Genomic DNA, 19,519 nt, shown 5'->3' on the forward strand with positions numbered 1-19,519 from the left:
TTCTGTGTACAGTTCTTTAATCTCCTTAAGTAAGTTTATTCCTAGATATTTAATTCTTTTTGTTGCAATGGTGAATAGGATTGACCCTTAATTTCTCTTTCTGATTTTTGATTGTTAGTATATATAAATGCAAGTGATATCTGTGTATTGATTTTGTATCCTGCAACTTTTCTAAATTCATTGATTAGTAATTTTTTGATACTATCTTTAGGGTTTTCTATGTACTGTATCATGTCATCTGCAAACAGCGAGAGCTTTACTATTTGTTGATATGCAAAGTTAAACAGAGGTAGATAAAGGTAGATAAAGAAGATTTATCTGCAAGGGGCAAAGAACAGTAGGAAAAGCAAAAAAAAAAAAAGAATAAATGTAGAAAAAATAATAATAGGTTTAAAAAATTAAAAATTAAAATTAAAAAAAGAGAAAAGAAAAAAAAAACAGGGAAACTTCACAGAACTGCAAAAGCCCAATGTAGAGGCAGAGGTTTATAACAACAATAAAAAAATGTGACTGAGCAAAAGAAAAAAAGTTCACAAGCTTAATTAGATTTCATAGTGCCAATAAAATCAACAACTAAAACAGTATGAAAAAAAAGAAAAGAAAAGAAAAAAATCCAAGAAAATCTACAGAGCAAGTCAAAACATGAGAATAATAAATGTTTTTTTTGAGTCACTGCTGTCAGGGTCCTTTCACTCGCTGGGAGTCACAGTCCACCTCACCTCCCTAGGATGCCCTCCAACACTGTGCTGATCTCTGGACCTCCTGTGGGGGCTGCTCAGATTCTAATGTGGTCCTACTCCTGTGTGTTCTTGCCTCCAATGTCCACAGCTATCAGAACTAGTGCGTTTTCTTTTGTAGGAGCTCTCCATGATGTTTTATATATTCCACAGACACAGAGTCTGGCTAGTTGATCATGTGGATTTAATCTGAAGCTTGTATAACTGGTGGAAAGGTTTGGGTCTTCTTCCTTAGCCACACTGCCCCTGGGTTTCAATTGTGGTTTTATTTCCACCTCTGCATGTGGGTTGTCCACTGGGGTTTGCTCCTGGGGCTGCCCTGGAGGACTTGGGTTTGCCCCTACGAGGACCAGGTGGTGCAACTGCTTGGGTCACAGGGGTTCTGGCAGCACCAGGTACTCAAGGGGGGTTGGAGGCTAGGGCAACAGGAAATGTAGTGCTCTAGAAGGGTATGGCAACCAGTATTGGCCAATACACTCCAGTATTCTTGCCTGGAGGACTCCCTCCCTGACAGAGAAGCCTGGCAGGCCATAGTCTACAGGGTCACAAAGAGTTTGTCAGGAACAAAGTGACCCTGTACGCATAAACACAATACTTTTTTTTTTTTTTTTTAACCTGTGGCAGCTCTACCCCAGTGAGAGTTGAGTATGAAGGTGGCGCAGTTGCTTGGCTTGCAGGGACCCTGGCGGTGCCAAGTGTTCAGAGACACAAACTGCCTCCACTACAGAAGTTATGGCTCCATCAGAGTCTTTTATTGAGCCTCTTGTAACTGGTGATCAGAAGGCCTCTTTGGCCAGTCTTTCTCCGTAGCTCCTCCTGTTCAGGCACCTAGAGGGCTCCCTTGCCTGGGGTCCTTCTCTCTTGTTTGGTGCATCTGGCACATAAAGGGGTCCCCCTGGCTGGGGTCCTACTCTGTAGATCCGTGTGTTGGGCACTTAAAGTGGCACCCTGGGTGGGGTCCTACTCTGTAGATCCATGTGTTGGGCACTTAAAGCAGCTACCTGGCTGGGGTCCTACTCTGTGGTTCAGTGCATCAGGAGTTTGATGGCCAGCCTGTCTATTGTTCAGCTGCCAGTGCTGGTGTGTGGGGGCTGAGAGAGGCTATCCTCCCTATGTATGACTCAGCAGTATCCCCTTGCTTCCATGGCTGCCAGGCTTTCCTCCACAGGCATTTCCCACCAGAATCTCCTCCCTCACATCCCCTTGATCCGTCTCTCCTTAGTCAGCATCAGCCTTCACCATGGGATTGCTCCACAGTCCCTAAACTCCAGCTCTCAGTCGCTGCATCTTCCAGGAGACCTGCTTCCCTCTCCAGGGTATGTATGGCTGCGGCAAGGACGGTCTGATTCTCATTCCATTTAGGCTGGCGCAGATCAGCTGTTTCACTCTCCCCCTTAAATGTTTCTCCTCTGACTCAGACAATTGCCCTGATGTGAGGATCAGACCCGTGCTTCAGCTCCCACACCTGCTGAGGCCATGTGCAGCCCTACTAACACTCCTGTTTTTCTCCCTAGTTCCTTCATCATACGGGGTTTAGCGTCGTTCTATGTATTCTTTTCCTCTGGTCAGGTACCCTGTCCGCTCTTGGTGTTGGTGTTCTTGCATGCACTTCTGTGTGAAGGTGTATTCCTGATGTATCCATGGAGAGAGACGTACTCCACGTCCACCTACTCCTCCGCCATCTTGTCCTCCCCTCAAAACTTTTTCATAGTCTCATATCTGTCTAAAATTTTCATTACAAATAAAAATTTCTCAAAATGGAGAAATGAACTCTGATTTTATGTTATAATTATAATCCTGTACCTAGGCCTTTCCATCATGGAAGCAGCTAATCCAGATAATTTCTGCTTTGCAAGTTTTTTTTCTCCCGTCAGATATTTCTTCAAAGAGCAAAGTAACTGAGCTAGAGTTAATTAATGCATTAATCCAACCTATGAACTAATCTAGCTATAAGTAGCTACACAGAGTTATTTTTATTTGCCTTAAAATAATCTCAGAATGGATGCTTCAAGAGCAGTTGTACCACAAGATAGGGAGCAATGTAGATATATCGTAATGAAATATAAGTGAAATGAGTGAGTGAAAGCTGTTTGATGATTTTAAATTGCAAGAAACATAGTAATAGTTATTATCTCTTCTTTAGTCCAACCTAACACTAGTAATAGTCTTGCTTTTAACAGTATTTTTTAAAAAATCTTTCTATTAAGGAAAATTAGGGAAAAATGCAATTGGGGTACATAATTATTATGTAATTTAATTTCCTCCCAAAGACATAACTTTGCATATTTCTTTGCATATTTGTATGCATATTTTCTGTCTATGAATGCATGACCCAGCCATGTTAATAGAATACTAGTGATAAAGAGTAATAATATAATAATAAAATCATTGGTCATTGTATTACAGGATTGTACTTGTTTTTATTTCTATTCTCAAATGAAAAGCATTGTGATTGATTATCTCATTAATATCTGAATGATATGTACTTTTCACATTTGATAATAGTTTTTAATGCATGTGTACATATGCTATATGTGTGTGTTTAATCAAGCCATCATGAATAATTTTTAGGTCAGTTTCCTAATAAGTATTATTTGCTTATTCATTCAAGTATCTTGTTCATTTTGATTATAAAGTAAGTGACCTATTTTTACAGTGGGCCTTAATATTTTGAAAATGTATTGATAGTTGTCAGAACTGATGCCTTTTAAGCAGATAAATCTCCCCATATGAACACTTTTTAAGAGTATGTGCCCAGTTTATTTGAATAATGCAGGTATTTTAGATGATGGTGGCTAAACTTGAGTGTTTCACTTGAGAATAAGAATTAGGAGAAGCATTAATATGGCTAAAGAAATGATTTTCCAGTTTGGGTTCACAGTGCAATCTCTTGGAGAGATTTTTAAAAATTATAGTATTTGAGTCCTACTCAGAGTGATTCTGATGTAATTGGTATGGAGTCTCTCTTGCCAAGACGTAGGAACTTTTTTAAAAAAGCAAAAACCTCTCCAAAATTTTAACATGTAGATTTTAAAATGTCTGGGCTAGACCTATAAAACATCAACCATTCTGGATGAGGAAGCAAAGGAAGTCAATTTGCAGAGAGAATTATTCTAGATAAACAGAGAAGAGGAGAAAGGAAGAGATAAATCATATGGCTTTCCAAGTGGAGTCCCAGCCTTTCATGGACACCATGCTTCATTCCCTCTGAATTACATGAGATACTTCTATTCCATCATAATAACCTTATGAACCTAGTTGTTACTTGGAACCAAAGGAGTCCATTTGAATCTGAAAGTTCAGAATCATGGCGGGCAGAAATGTAACCCCCTATGGACTGTAGCCTGCCAGGCTCCTCTGTCCATGGAATTCTCCAGGCCAAAATCCTGGGGTGGGAAGCTGTTCCCCTCTCCAGGGGATCTTCCCAACCCAGGGATCAAACCCAGGTCTCCTGCACTGCATGTAGACTCTTTACTGTGTGAGCCACCAGGGAATCCCAAGGATACTGGAGTCAGAGGCCTAGCCCTCTCCAGGGGAATTTCCCAACCCAGGAATCAAACCAGCATCTCCTGCATTGCAGGTGGATTTTTAACCAGTTGGGCTACCAGCAAAGCCTTATTTTAAACTGGATCCTGGCAAAATTGTGAGGTCAATTTTTATGTCAGTTATTGTGACTGAATTAAAGAATACCTGTATTTACATTGCCCAGAAAGTTATCATTTCTACTAGATAGCTCTTTTGAATGCCTTTGTTAAATTCTGTAGTCTTCCAGAGGTAAGAGTTGAATGTTGCTCTTGTAATTCAGTTGCTAAGCCATATCCAACTCTTTGTGACCTCATGAACTGCAGCACACCAGGCTTCCCTGAGTTTCAGTGTCTGCTGGAGTTTGTTCAAACTCACGTCCATCACTCTCAGTGATGCCATCCATCTGTCGCCCCCTTCGAGCGATGGATGACATCACCAAGTGATGGACATGAGTTTGAGTCGGTGATGCCATCCAACCATCTTGTCTTCTGTTATCCCCTTCTCCTCCTGCCTTCAATCTTTCCCAGCATCAGGGTCTTTTCTAATGAGTCAGTTCTTTCCATGAGGTGGCCAAAGTATTGAGGCTTCAGCTTCAGCATCAGTCCTTCCAGTGAATATTCAGGGTTGATTTCCTTTAGTATTGACTGATTTAATCTCCTTGCAGTCCAAGGGACTGTCAAGAGTCTTCTCCATCACCACAATTTGAAACATCAGTTCTTGGGTGCATCAATTCTATGGTCCAACTCTCACATCCATACATATACTCTACATTAGAATAATAGAATATTGGACATTTTTTAAATATCTGAAATATAGCTAATGATTATTTCATGTAAACTGATCATTATCATCTTATGGAAACTGATGTAAAAAGGAAGGTAAGTACTAGTATGAAGGTCACTAGTATGATGCATTCAACAAATATTTTAAGCATTTTTTGCTAAGTCTTATGCTAGGTGCTGAAAGTAAGTTAGATGGGACACAATACATGTAAGCAACCAAGAAACAGAGTATGATTCGGGAACAACTGTGCTTGTGGATAGCTGCAGAAATGTCCTGGTGGAGATAAGACTGACTTTTAGATTAGTTGGAATTTTCAGAGCATGAAAACTAGGCAGGAAAGAACATTGTAGGAAAAATAAAAAAATCATAATGCATAGATGCATTAGTGATATTGGTTTTTATGAGATTATATGTGGTTCAATAAACTGAAGTATCAGATGTGAGGGAATGGTAGTAGGTGAGATTAGAAAGCCTGAAACATGTGATTAGAACAAGTAGAGAAGGGGGAAAACCCAGATCACAACTGAGATTATATAATAATAAAGAGATTATGCTGTATTCTGTATTCTGCAAGCACTGAAGCTCCTTGGAGCATTTTGTAGATGGAAATGAAATGAGAAAATTTAAGTATAACCTTTATAAATTTGGGATATCTCACGATCTATGCTTGTCATGGAGTTATTTTTTTTTCTTTATTAGTTTAGTTTAGTTGGAGGCTAATTACGTTACAATATTGTGGTGGTTTTTGCCATACATTGACATGAATCAGCCATGGATGTACATGTGTCCCTCCATCCCCAACCCCCCTCCCACCTTCCTCCACATCCCATCCATCTGGTTTATCCCAGTGCTCCAGCTTTGAGTGCCTTGTTTCATGCATCGAACTTGGACTGGCCATCTATTTCACGTATGGTAATACGCATGTTTCAATGCTATTCTACCAAATCATCCTACCCTAGCCTTCTCCCACAGAGTCCAAAAGTCTGTTCTTTATATCTGTGTCTCTTTTGCTGTCCCGCACATAAGGTTGGTGTTAACATTTTTCTAAATTCCATACATATGTGTTAATATACTGTATTGGTGTTTTTCTTTCTGATTTACTTCACTCTGTATAATAGGCTTCAGTTTCATCCACCTCATTAGAACTGATTCAAATGTGTTCTTTTTAAGAGCTGAGTAATATTCCACTGTGTATGTGTACCACAGCTTTCTTATCCATTTGACTGCTATTGGACATCTATGTTGCTTCCACATCCTAGCTATTGTAAACAGTGCTGTGATGAACATTTGGGTAAATGTGTCCCAATTCTGGTTTCCTTGGTGTGTATGCCCAGCAGTGTGATTGCTGGGTTGTATGGCAGTTCTATTCCCAGTTTAATAAGGAATCTTCACACTATTCTCCCTAGTGGCTGTACTAGTTTGCATTCCCACCAACAGTGTAAGAGGGTTCCCTTTTCTCCACACCCTTTCCAGCATTTGTTGTTTGTAGACTTTTTGATGGCAGCCATTCTGACCGGTGCGAGATGGTACCTCATTGTGGTTTGATTTGCATTTCTCTGATAATGAGTCATGTTGAGCATCTTTTCATGTGTTTGTTACCCATGTATATGTCTTCATTGGAGAAATATCTGTTTAGTCCTTTGGCCCATTTTTTTGATTGGGTCGTTTATTTTTCTGGTATTGAGCTGCATGAGCTGCCTGTATGTTTTGGAGATTTAATTCTTTGTCAGTTGTTTCATTTGCTATTATTTTCTCCCATTCAGAAGGCTGTCTTTTCACCTTGCTTATAATTTCCTTTGTTGTGCAAAAGCTTTTAAGTTTAATTATGTCCCATTTGTTTATTTTTGCTTTTATTTCTATTACTCTGTGAGGTGGGTTATAGAGGATCTTGCTATGATTTATGTCAGTGAGTGTTCTTCCTATTTGCTCTGGGAGTTTTATAGTTTCTGGTCATATATTTGGATCTTTAACCCATTTTGATGTCATTTTTGTGTATGGTGTTAGCAAGTGTTCTAGTTTCATTTTTTTTACAGGTGATTGACCTGTTTTCCCAGGACCACTTGTTAAAGAGATTGTCTTTCCTCCATTGTATATTTTTTCCTCCTTTGTCAAAGATAAAGTGTCCATAGGTGTGTAGATTCATTTCTGGGCTTTCTATTTTGTTCCACTGATCTATATTTCTGTCTTTGTGCCAGTGCCGTACTTGATGACTGTAGCTCTGTAGTGTATATAGCCTGAAGTCAGGCAGGTTGATTCATCCAGTTCCATTCTTCTTTCTCAAGATTGTGTTGGCTATTCAAGGTTTTTTGTATTTCCATACAAATTGTGAAATTATTTTTTCTAGTTCTGTGAAAAATACTGTTGGTAGCTTGATAGGGATTGCATTGAATCTATAGATTGCTTTGGGTATTATACTCATTTTCAATACATTGATTCTTCCAATCCATGAGTATGGCATATTTCCCCATCTATTTGTGTCATCTTTGATTTCTTTCATCAGTGTTTTATAGTTTTCTATATGTAGGTCTTTTGTTTCTTTAAGTAGATTTATTCCTAAGTATTTTATTCTGTTCATCACAATGGTGAATGGGATTGTTTCCTTAATTTCTCTTTCTGTTTTCTCATTGTTACTGTATAGGAATGCAAAGGATTTCTGTGTATTAATTTTATATCCTGCAACTTTGCTATATTCATTGACTAGTAATTTTCTAGTGGTGTCTTTAGGGTTTTCTATGTAGAGGATCATGTCATTTGGAAACAGTGAGAGTTTTACTTCTTTTCCTATCTGGATTCCTTTTATTTCTTTTTCTTCTCTGATTGCTATGGCTAATGCTTCCAAAACTGTGTTGAATAGTAGTGGTGAGACCGGGCACACTTGTCTTGTTCCTGACTTTAGAGGAAATGCTTTCAATTTTTCGCCATTGAGTATAATGTTTGCTGTGGGTTTATTCTAGATGGCTTTTATTATGTTGAGGTATGTTCCTTCTATTCCTGCTTTCTGGGGAGTTATTTTTTTTTTAGATTGAATTGTAAGTAACTAAAATCTTTTCTCCTAAAATCTTTTCCCCTAAAAAATTCTGAAGTGGAAAAAGCAAACTTAAAAAATCATCTTTAGACAGCTCTCTCATTCTCAGTGTCTCATGTCTGACAATGGGTTTTATAAAAGAAGTGTTACTTTTATCTTTACTGTCAAAAAATCTGCCAAACATTTAGTCTCTCCTTTGTCTATGGGTTTACTCTTGCCCTCCATCCTGATCTCAGTTCTTTATTACTTCACTGTTTTTTGATTCTGTAGTTTTCCTTTAGTTTCTAGGTGTCTGACTCCCATCAACCCTCCAAACTTCTCTATAGAAAACAGACTCTATGACAGTGGGCACCTCATTGGACTTACTCTGTGCTAAATCCCCAGTGCCTATCCTAGTACCTGGCATATAATAAGCATTGCACAAATGCTTAACTGAACTCATGAATGAATGAGTTCATCCATTATGACAGTGGTCCTGAATCTTTTTTAAGTGCATTTTGAACAACTAGAGAGATTGTAGTGATGTCCAGATTATTAGATGATTCCTTCCTTAGAAAAGGGAACGGAGGAGGGAAATTTAAAATTCAAGTTTCTGTATTTAACCCTTTTAAGTATGTTAGCTGGTTCCTCTGTTTCAGAGCACAAAAGGTAAATGAGCTATCTAACAAAGGACAGTGAGAATGTTGAAAAACATTATATATTAAAAATAATAATGAGAAAGTAAATAATGAGGGTTACCTTGAGGAAAAGTGATTTTACTTATCTTTTTCTCTACAAAGGGCAGAGTTGCCTTTAAGAATAAGTATTTTATATAAAATATGATGTAATAGAAACATATATTTTGCAAATATTTTTGATTCTAATGGAGATATTAATTTGAATATGCTACAGTCACTGCCTTCAAGGAACATATGTTCTGTTTGAAGAGAAAAATCAACAGGTACAGCCCAGTACAATGACTACTGAGGTGAAGCCATATTTTAAATGATAAAATATCTAAGAAAAGAGTCAGCTACATTAGACAAGTGTATGGAATCTATTAAGGGAATGCCCCAGGAAGCATATGATTGCATGAGTTGAGTCTTGAAGAATCACTTAAGAGCTTGATGGGTGAAGAATGTGTTAGGTTATATTTCAGGCTAATGGGAATACATCAGATAATGTATGAGGCAAAGGATAGTGTGGTGAATGATCTGTGATTTTAATTTTGTGTTTATTTGTTGGTAGCTTTCTTAATGTTTTCTATATGTAATCTTCAGAGGCTTTGTCTGTTTTATTCACCACAATTTTTCACTTATTATAGGATAGACTCTCTTCTATGTCAATATTTTATTTTTCTTTGTGTTGTTCCTGGTGCCAGTATAACATCCTTTGTACAGTAGTGTCACTGGGGAACTGGCCTCATCATTCAACATCTAGGTTGTTTCTTACATTTGTTATTTAGTCATACTACTGGATGACTGGAAAAATAGTACTATATGAAATTATATTTTATTGAATATTGGAATCATATTCTTTAGAAGGGAATATGATGAGGTACAGTTTGAAGGAGTTGAGTTTGAATTAACGACAAAGCATCCACTTCCAAATGTCTTGAAGTCTCTTGGAAATCTGAATTTGGAAGTTGCAATTTGGATTTGGGAGGAATTAACCTTGTGGTTCCAAATAGGAAAAGGAGTACGTCAAGGCTGTATATTGTCACTCTGCTTATTTAACTTATATGCAGAGTACATCATGAGAAACGCTGGGCTGGAAGAAGCACAAGCTGGAATCAAGATTACAGGGAGAAATATCAATAACCTCAGATATGCAGATGACCACCCTTTTGGCAGAAAGTGAAGAAGAACTAAAAAGCCTCTTGATGAAAATGAAAGAGGAGAGTGAAAAAGTTGGCTTAAAGCTCAACATTCAGAAAACTAAGATCATGGCATCTGGTCCCATCACTTCATGGCAAATAGATGGGGAGACAGGGGAAATAGTGTCAGACTTTATTTTTTTGGCTCCAAAATCACTACAGATTGCAGCTGTGAAATTAAAAGATGCTTACTCCTTGGAAGGAAAGTTATGACCAACCTAGATAGCATATTAAAAAGCAGAGACATTACTTTGCCAACAAAGGTCCGTCTGGTCAAGGCTGTGGTTTTTCCAGTGATCATGTATGGATGTTAGAGTTAGACTGTGAGGAAAGCTGAGCGCTGAAGAATTGATGCTTTTGAACTGTGGTGTTGGAGAAGACTCTTGAGAGTCCCTTGGACTGCAAGGAGACCCAACCAGTCCATCCTAAAGGAGATCAGTCCTGGGTGTTCATTGGAAGGACTGATGTTGAAGCTAAAACTCTAGTACTTTGACCACCTCATGTGAAGAGTTGATTCATTGGAAAAGACCCTGATGCTGGGAGGGATTGGGGACAGGAGGAGAAGGGGACAATAGAGGATGAGATGGTTGGATGGCATCAATGGACATGGGTTTGAGTATACTCCGGGAGTTGGTGATGGACAGGGAGGCCTGGCGTGCTGCGATTCATGGGGTCACAAAGAGTCGGACACGACTGAGCGAGTGAACTGAACTGAAATGAAATGAACTGAACCTTGTGCTGAGGGCTGAAATTTAAGATGCTTGAGTTCCCTGAGCAAAAGTGCAAAGGGGAACAAGCTACCAAATTTCGGAAAATGAAAGCTTGAATGTATTATGAGGTCAAACAAATATATTAATGTGGTGCTGTTACACCCCGCTGTGGTAAAAAGTCACAAAACAAAACAAAAACATTGTCCTGTATGTACACCATGAAAAAGGACTGCCTGTTACATGGCATCCGGTCCTATCATTTCATGGCAAATAGATGGGGATAATGAGGAAACAGTGCCAGATTTTTCTGGCCTCCAAAATCAGTGTGGACAGTGACTTCAGCCACAAAATGAAAAGATACTTGCTCCTTGGAAGAATAGCTAATGACAAACCTGGAAAGTGTAATAAAAAGCAGAGACATCACTTTGCCGACAAAGGTCTGTGTGGTCAAAGCTCTGGTTTTTCCAGTAGTCATGTATGGATGTGAGAGTTGGATCATAAGGAAGGCTGAGAATTGAAGAATTGATGCTTTTGAACTGTGGTGTTGGAGAGGAGTCTTGAGAGTCCCTTGGACAGTAAGGATATCAAACCAGTCAGTCCTAAAGAAATCAAACGTGAATATTCATTGGATGGACTGAAACTGAAGCTGAAGCTCCAATATTTTGGCCACCTGATGTGAAAAGCTGACACTTGGAAAAGACCCTGATGCTGCAAAAAATTGAAGGCAAGAGGAGAAGGGAATGACAGAGGATGAGATGGTTGGATGGCATCACTGACTCAATGGACATGAGTTTGAGCTAACTCAGGGAGATAGTGATGGACAGAGAAGCCTGGTGTGCTGCAGTTCATGGAGTTGTGAAGAGTTGGACACAACTTAGTGACCAAACTAACAATAACAACTTAAAACTAAAGGTTGTATCTTATCTGCCTATACATCAGTAGTATTTTTGTCGATAAAATAAAATATACATTTTATGAAATGTTATACCTCTCATTTGAAAAAGTTTTGTGTGTATTGATTTTTTTTTTGTTACGTGTTTTGTTTGCTTTTCATTTTTTGTTTTGAAACTTAAGAAAAATCTTGCAAAGTTTGCCCACATTATTTCCTTTCTAAATATTGAGATAGCGACATTTTTAAGAATTTCAATACAATGCTTTGTGTATTTAAAAGTACATCAATTAAGAAATGCAAGTTGAACTACACATATATTTCTACTTCCTTGGTCTATTGCCCAAAACTGTATAACTCTAATTGTTGACAAACTAAAATTCACCTGTGAGATTTAAGAGGTTAGTTACTTCAGTATAAAGCCACAAAAAGATGAGAGACTGTATCACTTCAGCGAACATGGAACTGTAAGTATTTCTATCATTGTCATCAGATGAAAGGTTTCCCAAAGTTTCTAGGTTCCTCAGACATGGAAGGAAATTTTTTTGTAAATTTCTTTGGTGTTAGCCAAACTGTGATGTCAGGAAATTCTTCCTTCATCTGATCCGAACTTCCTTGATTCAGTTTGAATTATTATTTAGAACTTAGAAAGGGCTTCCCAGGTGGCTCAGTGGGTAAAGAATCTGCCTGCAATGCAGGAGACGCGGGAGATGTGAGTTCAGTTCCTGGGTTGGAAAGAGTCCCTGGAGGAGGAAATGGCAAAGCACTCCAGTATTCTTGCCTGGAGAATCCCATGGACAGAGGAGCTTGGTGGGCTACAGTCCACAGAGTCGCAAAGAGTTGGATACAACTGAAGCGACTGAACACGCAGGCACAGAGCTGAGAAAATCTCATGGAAGCTGTTTATTTCATCACCTACTCCTGCACACACTCACACAGACACACATGCCTCAAATTAACACGTCTCAGATTATCCTGTATTTTGTTATTTTATACATTATAACTTTTGTTTTTGTTAATAATCCTTTTAATAATATTGCAACCCCTGTGAGAACTGGAAGAATTATCTGCACAATATAGAAGTGCACAATATTCAGAAATGTGCCTTGAAACCCAGAACATTCTTGGCAGAAGATGCGTGCCACAGCTGAAGCGTAGATGCCATCAGGCACCACTTTGCAAGCACCAGAGACACATTAGTCTTTCAGTTGACAAGTTTGATGCCTTTTTACATATTAAGTGAACTTTACTTTGCATTATAAATGGTGGAGGTCCAGAAATAATTTTTATGCAAGTCATGGCAATCTTTATCTACACAAGACACACTCCTGTAAAATTAAAGTTCTGCTCAAACAACTTTTGAGTGATTATTCACAAGAGAAAAGAGTTCTTACTTTAGAATTAACTAGACTGGTCCATTCAGTAACTGCTTTGGCTAAGAAAATTCATCTTCTTTATATTTGCCAGTATTATTTGTCTTTCAAAGATAAACAGAGAGAAAGAGAGGAAGGGACGGAGAGAAGGAGAGAAACAGACACATTTTATAAAGAACTCGACAAAAGCTTTAATAATCTCTGCAATCAGAGAGACAGCATTTGGCAAGCACCTACTATGTTGCAGTGGGCCATGCACTTTGTAAAGGATTTTTTGATTGATTTTTTCCAATAATTCAAGGTAGCCTTATACTGTATCCATTTAAGAAATAAAATTTTACAGTTTGAGAGCCAATAGACGATTTTGACATTAACTGTTTGGTACCTGTTTTTGCTGAAGAAAGTCTCCCCGTACACATGAGTACATTATCTACTTTCCAAATTAGATGTCTCCCTATGGCTTATGATTTCCTGCATTTTCCAATATCCCTAGGAGGTAGGAAATTAGGCAGCCAGAATTTGTGCTGCTGTACTGAAAATGGTAAGGGAGAAAAAGCAAGGATGTGTTGGGTGGCTTTCCTAAATTCTCATAAATAGAATGAAGTTACTGAAAATTGAATTTAGGTCTCCTAACTTGCTATTTTTCTTTTTTTTTTAAATGTATCGCTGAGCACTAAAGATACTTCTACAAATTAAGTACAAAAAGGCTAGGTTAATGGGTTCAGGGAGATAAATTTTGAAATTATTCTTTTTTGTGTTTGAATCTCAGTATGTTTTAAGTATAGTTTTTTGTTTATTTAATTGATATTATTTCTGTTAGTATTCTCTGTACTGCTTTTGAAATACGAAAAAGATGGTATATGAATTTTACTCTGCTAACTGACTTTATTGGCCAGTCTTAATCATTCCAAACAGACCAATGTAATCTATGTTAATATTAATGCTGTGCTGAAGTGATTTTTGTAAAAGACTATATATGGAGAAATCAGATGTGATTCAAGAGTAATTATTGGCTATTTGTCTTTTTTTACAGTCACAATATGGAGCTTCAGTTTCTGCTAAGCCCGAACTCCCCCTCTTTTATACTCCCATTGATCTGGTGGACATTAGTGTGGAAATGGCTGGATTGAAGTTTACAAATCCTTTTGGTCTTGCCAGTGCAACTCCAACTACCAGTTCATCAATGATTCGAAGAGCTTTTGAAGCTGGATGGGCCTTTGCTCTGACCAAAACTTTCTCTCTTGATAAGGTAAGAAATTATTTTTGAAGATGTGTTTAAATATCTATCATTTATTTTAATTAGGGCATAAATATTATAATGCAAAGGTTCACCAAGCTATAACAGTTATTAAACTATTGGGTAAGACTGATTATTACAAATGAGCTAATTTCATTACATTTCTTCTATCCCAAGATGGGGAATGGGATCGATTTCTATTTCTCATTTGTCTGTGTGTGTGTTAGTCATTCAGTCATGCCTGATTCTTTGGGACGCATGGACTGTAGCCTGCCAGGCTCCTCTGTCCTATGGAATTCTCCAGGCAAGATGCTGGAGTGGGTAGCCATTCCCTTCTCTAAGGGATCTTCCTGACCCAGGGATCAAACCCCAGTCTCCTGCATTGCAGGCAGACTCTTTATCCTGAATCACCAGGGAATCACTGTGTTTTGTCTAAGTATCAAAAATGTAAATACTACAAAATGTCTATTTCATTTAATAATTGCAAGCTCACTAACTCTTATTTTGGCATTATTAATTGTTTTGTGATTTCTGGATGTGTGTGAATGAGAACATGTGCCTTGACTCAAAGTTAGACAATGAATTTGATTTGCACATAATCCTGGACACCAGTTCATGTGAAAATGAATCACTCAGTGTAACTTAACTGGTGCCTGGAATAAGATTTTTCTTGAATTTTTAAATACAGAAATGTTTCCCCAAATGCATTGACCTGAGTTTAATTTGACATTATGACTGTGTACTCACATAGCAAGTGGACATACTTAGTAGAAAATTAACTACATATTAAAGTTAAGATTGAGTCTTTAAAATACAGAAAGTATATAAGTGAACATTTTAAAAGTAGGATAATTTATGCAATAGAGGGTTGCATCCTCATATGGCTTTGAATTAGAAAAGATCAGCAAAATTTAACATTTTTAGATCTTTTATTGATAAAATTTTAGATGATACACCTATTGGTATATTTAATACTCACTGGTAGTAATAATTAATGTATAAGAATGTGTGAATCTAGTGACTGAGAAAAGACTATTATTATTTAAATCAGCCTTATCCTTAGGCAAAGAAACGAATAGAGAACAAAAATGCCCCATTAAGCACATTCTCTTCTTTCTCCTCTTACTAGGATCAATAGCTGGCATTATTATGGCTAAAACATCTTGGCTGTCTCATTCTGACAGCTTCACAAGATGCTATGTATAAATGTGATCACAATTATCTAGAAATCCTCAAAAGTCAGAAACCTAGTGCATGAAAAAAAATTACCTAAATATTTTTATATTTAAATAGCTAAGGGAATTTTTTTTAATAAATTGGCTGAATTCTCAGAAATTCTTTGGTTAAATAAAGTGTAAAAATAAACGACATACTGAATTTAGCTTCAGAATATCCTTAATCAGTTGTTTACAGCTTTGTAGACTATTGACATTATATTTGTTTGTATTTCAATTCTTCCTTTAAGAATTACTCAGAAGCTCTAATCTGATGTTTAATCCATTGAGAAGAACTTAATCTCTGATACCATTTAATGAGTAGTTATGCTATTGAAAAAATTTTATATGTAAACAAAAATGGGTGGCTAATCAGGAATAAGTGAAGAATTGTAGGAAAAAGAATATTTGCTTCGAATTTGCTTACAAAAATTGAATTCTGATTAATCAGAGACATTTGTCTTTACTCCGTTCGTGACATGTATTTGATTTGTGAAGCTGTCTCTTTCAATAACCTAAGAGCAGTTGCCTTCATTAGGATCACCAGCAGAAATGAATGTGGGAGCTAACTTCCTTCTAGACCTCCAATTTGAATTTAATCTATCAATTCAGAAGTCTGTGATGATGTTTCAAAAGGAGAGTTATGGACAAATGCAAATTAAATTTGCACATAAAACATAATGATAGGGAGTTTTAGGAAGCTTTATTTTACTTACTTTGATGATGGGTAAAACAAAATATTTGTGCAAAAGCTATTTTAAATTCACTCATGCAGATTGTAGTGACATAAATAAGGATGCCACCTTGGGCTTATGTAAGCCTATTTTTAAAAATGACTACTTCCCATACATGATTTTGCAACATAGTTTGTATCATGAAGATCTACTTTTTGTTTTGTTTTCTTATATTGTCTCTGTTTAATGATTAAATATGTTTTGAATATAATACTGTCCTATGATTTTTGTGCTTTCTTATTGGTGAAATGTTGTAGTATACAACTCGTTTTTTTCATAGCCTCTTACTAAAGACATCTATTCATGTATTGTATGTACTACACATTTGTGTGACATTATAGCGTACCAATTTAGATTATCCTCATTATAATTTAGTATGCAATTTCAAGAGTCTACTTAAAATGTATTAAAATTCAGAGTCCTGACATTTGAAATTTGGATGCTCTTAATATGACAAAGGTTATTCTATGGAGTTTTGTTATTGTATGAAATATTAATATTTCACAATGCAGTTTTGATGAAGTACAATTTGCCAAGCTTGCATATGATAAAGAAATTAAATGCTTACCAAGGGAGTTCAGTAAAAATTAGAGCCCTGTCTGAACATCTGCTGGAAATTTTATTATCCTGTCCTACTGACAGTGTGGGTCCCTCTTTGTTTTTCTAGATTGACAGCTGAATATTACACTGATTTCTCTAGCAAGCATGTTTAGGTGAACTTTGTTTCCCATTTTTTTTTTTTTAATTTTTGGAGCGTTTGGAGCATGCTTTGATTTTCATCCTATAAATATATATATATATGTACTCTTGACATTTGTAGGTGCCAGATTGAGGTCTAATATGCTATAGCAACGACAGACCATTGACTTACAGTGAGATGCCAGTTGATATCTCAGTAAACAGAAAGATTATTATTCTTTACTGTGCAGGTGTATAGAAGCTGTATGTGCTTTCTTTAGCGAGGCAAATGATCAATCTTTTAAAGTTAAATATATATAACAAAGACCTGTGTTTCCTTTTGTGTTAAATAACATAAAAGTTGGCTTTTATTAACTATATTCTTCCTTCCCAAATCAGACTTGCTTAGAGTGTCCCAAAATACCTAGATTGCTTTTCTTGAAGTCCTGTTTATAAAGACAATATTTGAAATAGCACTATAAAATGATATTTAAAATATAATTATAAAATTTTAATATAAATATATACTGAGTTCAAGTTTAAAAAGATAGGAAAGAAATCAATCCGTCAAGCTTAATTAAAGCTAAACTCTCACAACAAACTGATGTAATGCTCTGTTTAACTGGGAATATTAGATATTGTTAATATTCATATAAAATAACCTCCTTACCTGTGTTTGCATTATACTGATAGAAAATAGATACATGCTTTGGTTTTGTTAATTTTATTTTATTTATTTCTTTTAGAGCAACATATTAGATACTCAAATATATAATATCTAACTGCAGGGTGTATATATCTTCATAACTACACAGATAAACTCAGAAGGGTTTACCACTATCCTAAATCAAATTCAAACCTAAGCAGAAGTTCTGTTCATTTAAAAACTATGTATATATACACACACACACACATACTTATATATATATATATATACACATATATATATTACAGTACACTTGTGATTGATTTTTTAATATCTTGAATGCATATATTTTATTTTTTTAAGTATCAAATAATCAGGTAAATAGATATACAAATAATGAGTTTCTCTCAACATAAAATACTGAAAACTAAAATCTGAGAAATATTTAAGGTCCTTCATTATTTCTTTGGCATCAAAGTATTGATTGTAACTGTTGCCATAAAATAGTCTTATACGACAGGGCACAATGCTTAGTGTATAGCAAGAGTTTGATAAATGTTTCATAAATATTCTTTGGATAAATGAATTAGTAAATGAATACATAGATTTCTTGGCAACAGCATATTGAGCTTATTTTTTTTTCTAGCCATATGAACAGATAGTTAACACAAAAAAATTGCTTGTTCTGAGTATTGATCTCAATCAAAGGAGAAAAGGCCAATTTAAAATTTTCATATCCTAGGTTGTTTTTATAGTATATGTTTATATGTCTAAAAATGAAAATGTCAGTGGAATTTCTAAATGCATTGATTGCATATTAAGTTTTAGGTTGTTGACTAAGCCTTTTAAAATGCAGAAAATTTTTGAGAAAACAGTGTAAGTATCACACAGTATCAGCAAGGGAAATAAAAATTACCTGGCTGAATTATCTAAGCTCATGTGTCAAGACCTCTGACAGAAAAAAATGTAGCCTGTTCTTGAATACTTTTAGTGACAGAACATGCTAGATCTTTAAAGCAATGCACCAGCTATAGCTATAGAAAGAGCTAGTTTAGAAATATATTCCATTTATTGTCCCCAAATCAGCCTTCTCACAAGTTGCATCCATGTTTTATAGTTCTGCCCTCGGAGACATCATGACATAAATTAATCTAACTTATTAACATAAATGAATTGTTGATTTTAAAATGTTTTTTTTTCCTCTTCCAAGTAAATAAATACCCTAGAGAAAGGCTAACAAGTATGGAAATGTAGTGCCATCTAGGGAAAAGAAATTTGACCTGGGAAACTCCAGTCTCTATTCAAGGTTGCTTCTGTGTCACTATCTTGAACTTACTGTTTGAAATTGGAGGTCGTTGTTATGATTATTATTTTTATACACATTGCTAACTACCATCTATTGAGTACTTAGAATGTATGGACATGGACATTGCCAAATACTGTTCATAAGTTATTCATTGAATCTTCATAATATCCCTATAAGATAGATAGTAAATTTTTTTAGATGAAATACAGTTGGACCCTTGAACACCATGGGTGGTAGGAGCACGGACCCCCTACAAAGTTGAAAATCTGCTTATAACTTTATAGTTCAACCCTCTGTTATTTGTGGTTTCACATCTGCAGATTGGACCAACCATGGGCCCATATAGTACTATAGTACTTAATTATTGAAAAAAAAATTCTGCAAAGAAGTAGACTGTGTAGTTCAAATTTGCATTGTTCAAGGAACAACTATATTAGTCTGAGAAAGTTAAATAAGGCGCCCAGGCCTTGGAACAATCGCTTTTTCACTCAGTTATGCATACTGGTAGTTTGGTTGAAGGAGCTTCCCAGGTGGCCCAGTGGTAAAGAATCTGCCCACCAGTGCAGGGGATGCAGGAGACATAGATTTGATCCGTGGGTTGGGAATGTTCCCTGGAGTAGGAAATGGCAATCCATTCCTGTATTCTTGCCTTGGGAAATTCCATGGACAGAGAAGCCTGGTGAGCTAGAGTCCATGGGGTTGCAAAGCGTCAAACATGACTGAGCACATACACATACACACACAGTTTGGCTGAGCTCATATGGGAAGTTCTTGTGCATCACATGTCTGCTGGGCTCATTCAAGCCT

At 36.5% G+C, this 19,519-nt stretch overlaps 1 protein-coding gene across 1 annotated transcript in view; it reads left to right on the forward strand.

The window, feature by feature from the left end:
* Positions 1 to 19,519, forward strand: part of DPYD (dihydropyrimidine dehydrogenase) — an 886,622-nt gene that overhangs the window by 435,460 nt on the left and 431,643 nt on the right. The window contains exon 13 of the mRNA XM_061121314.1: positions 13,931 to 14,146. Coding sequence (XP_060977297.1) covers positions 13,931 to 14,146 — 216 coding nt within the window. The remainder of the gene's footprint in view (positions 1 to 13,930; positions 14,147 to 19,519) is intronic.

The sequence above is a fragment of the Dama dama genome, chromosome 20 (assembly GCF_033118175.1).
Source record: "Dama dama isolate Ldn47 chromosome 20, ASM3311817v1, whole genome shotgun sequence".
Classification (NCBI taxonomy): domain Eukaryota; kingdom Metazoa; phylum Chordata; class Mammalia; order Artiodactyla; family Cervidae; genus Dama; species Dama dama.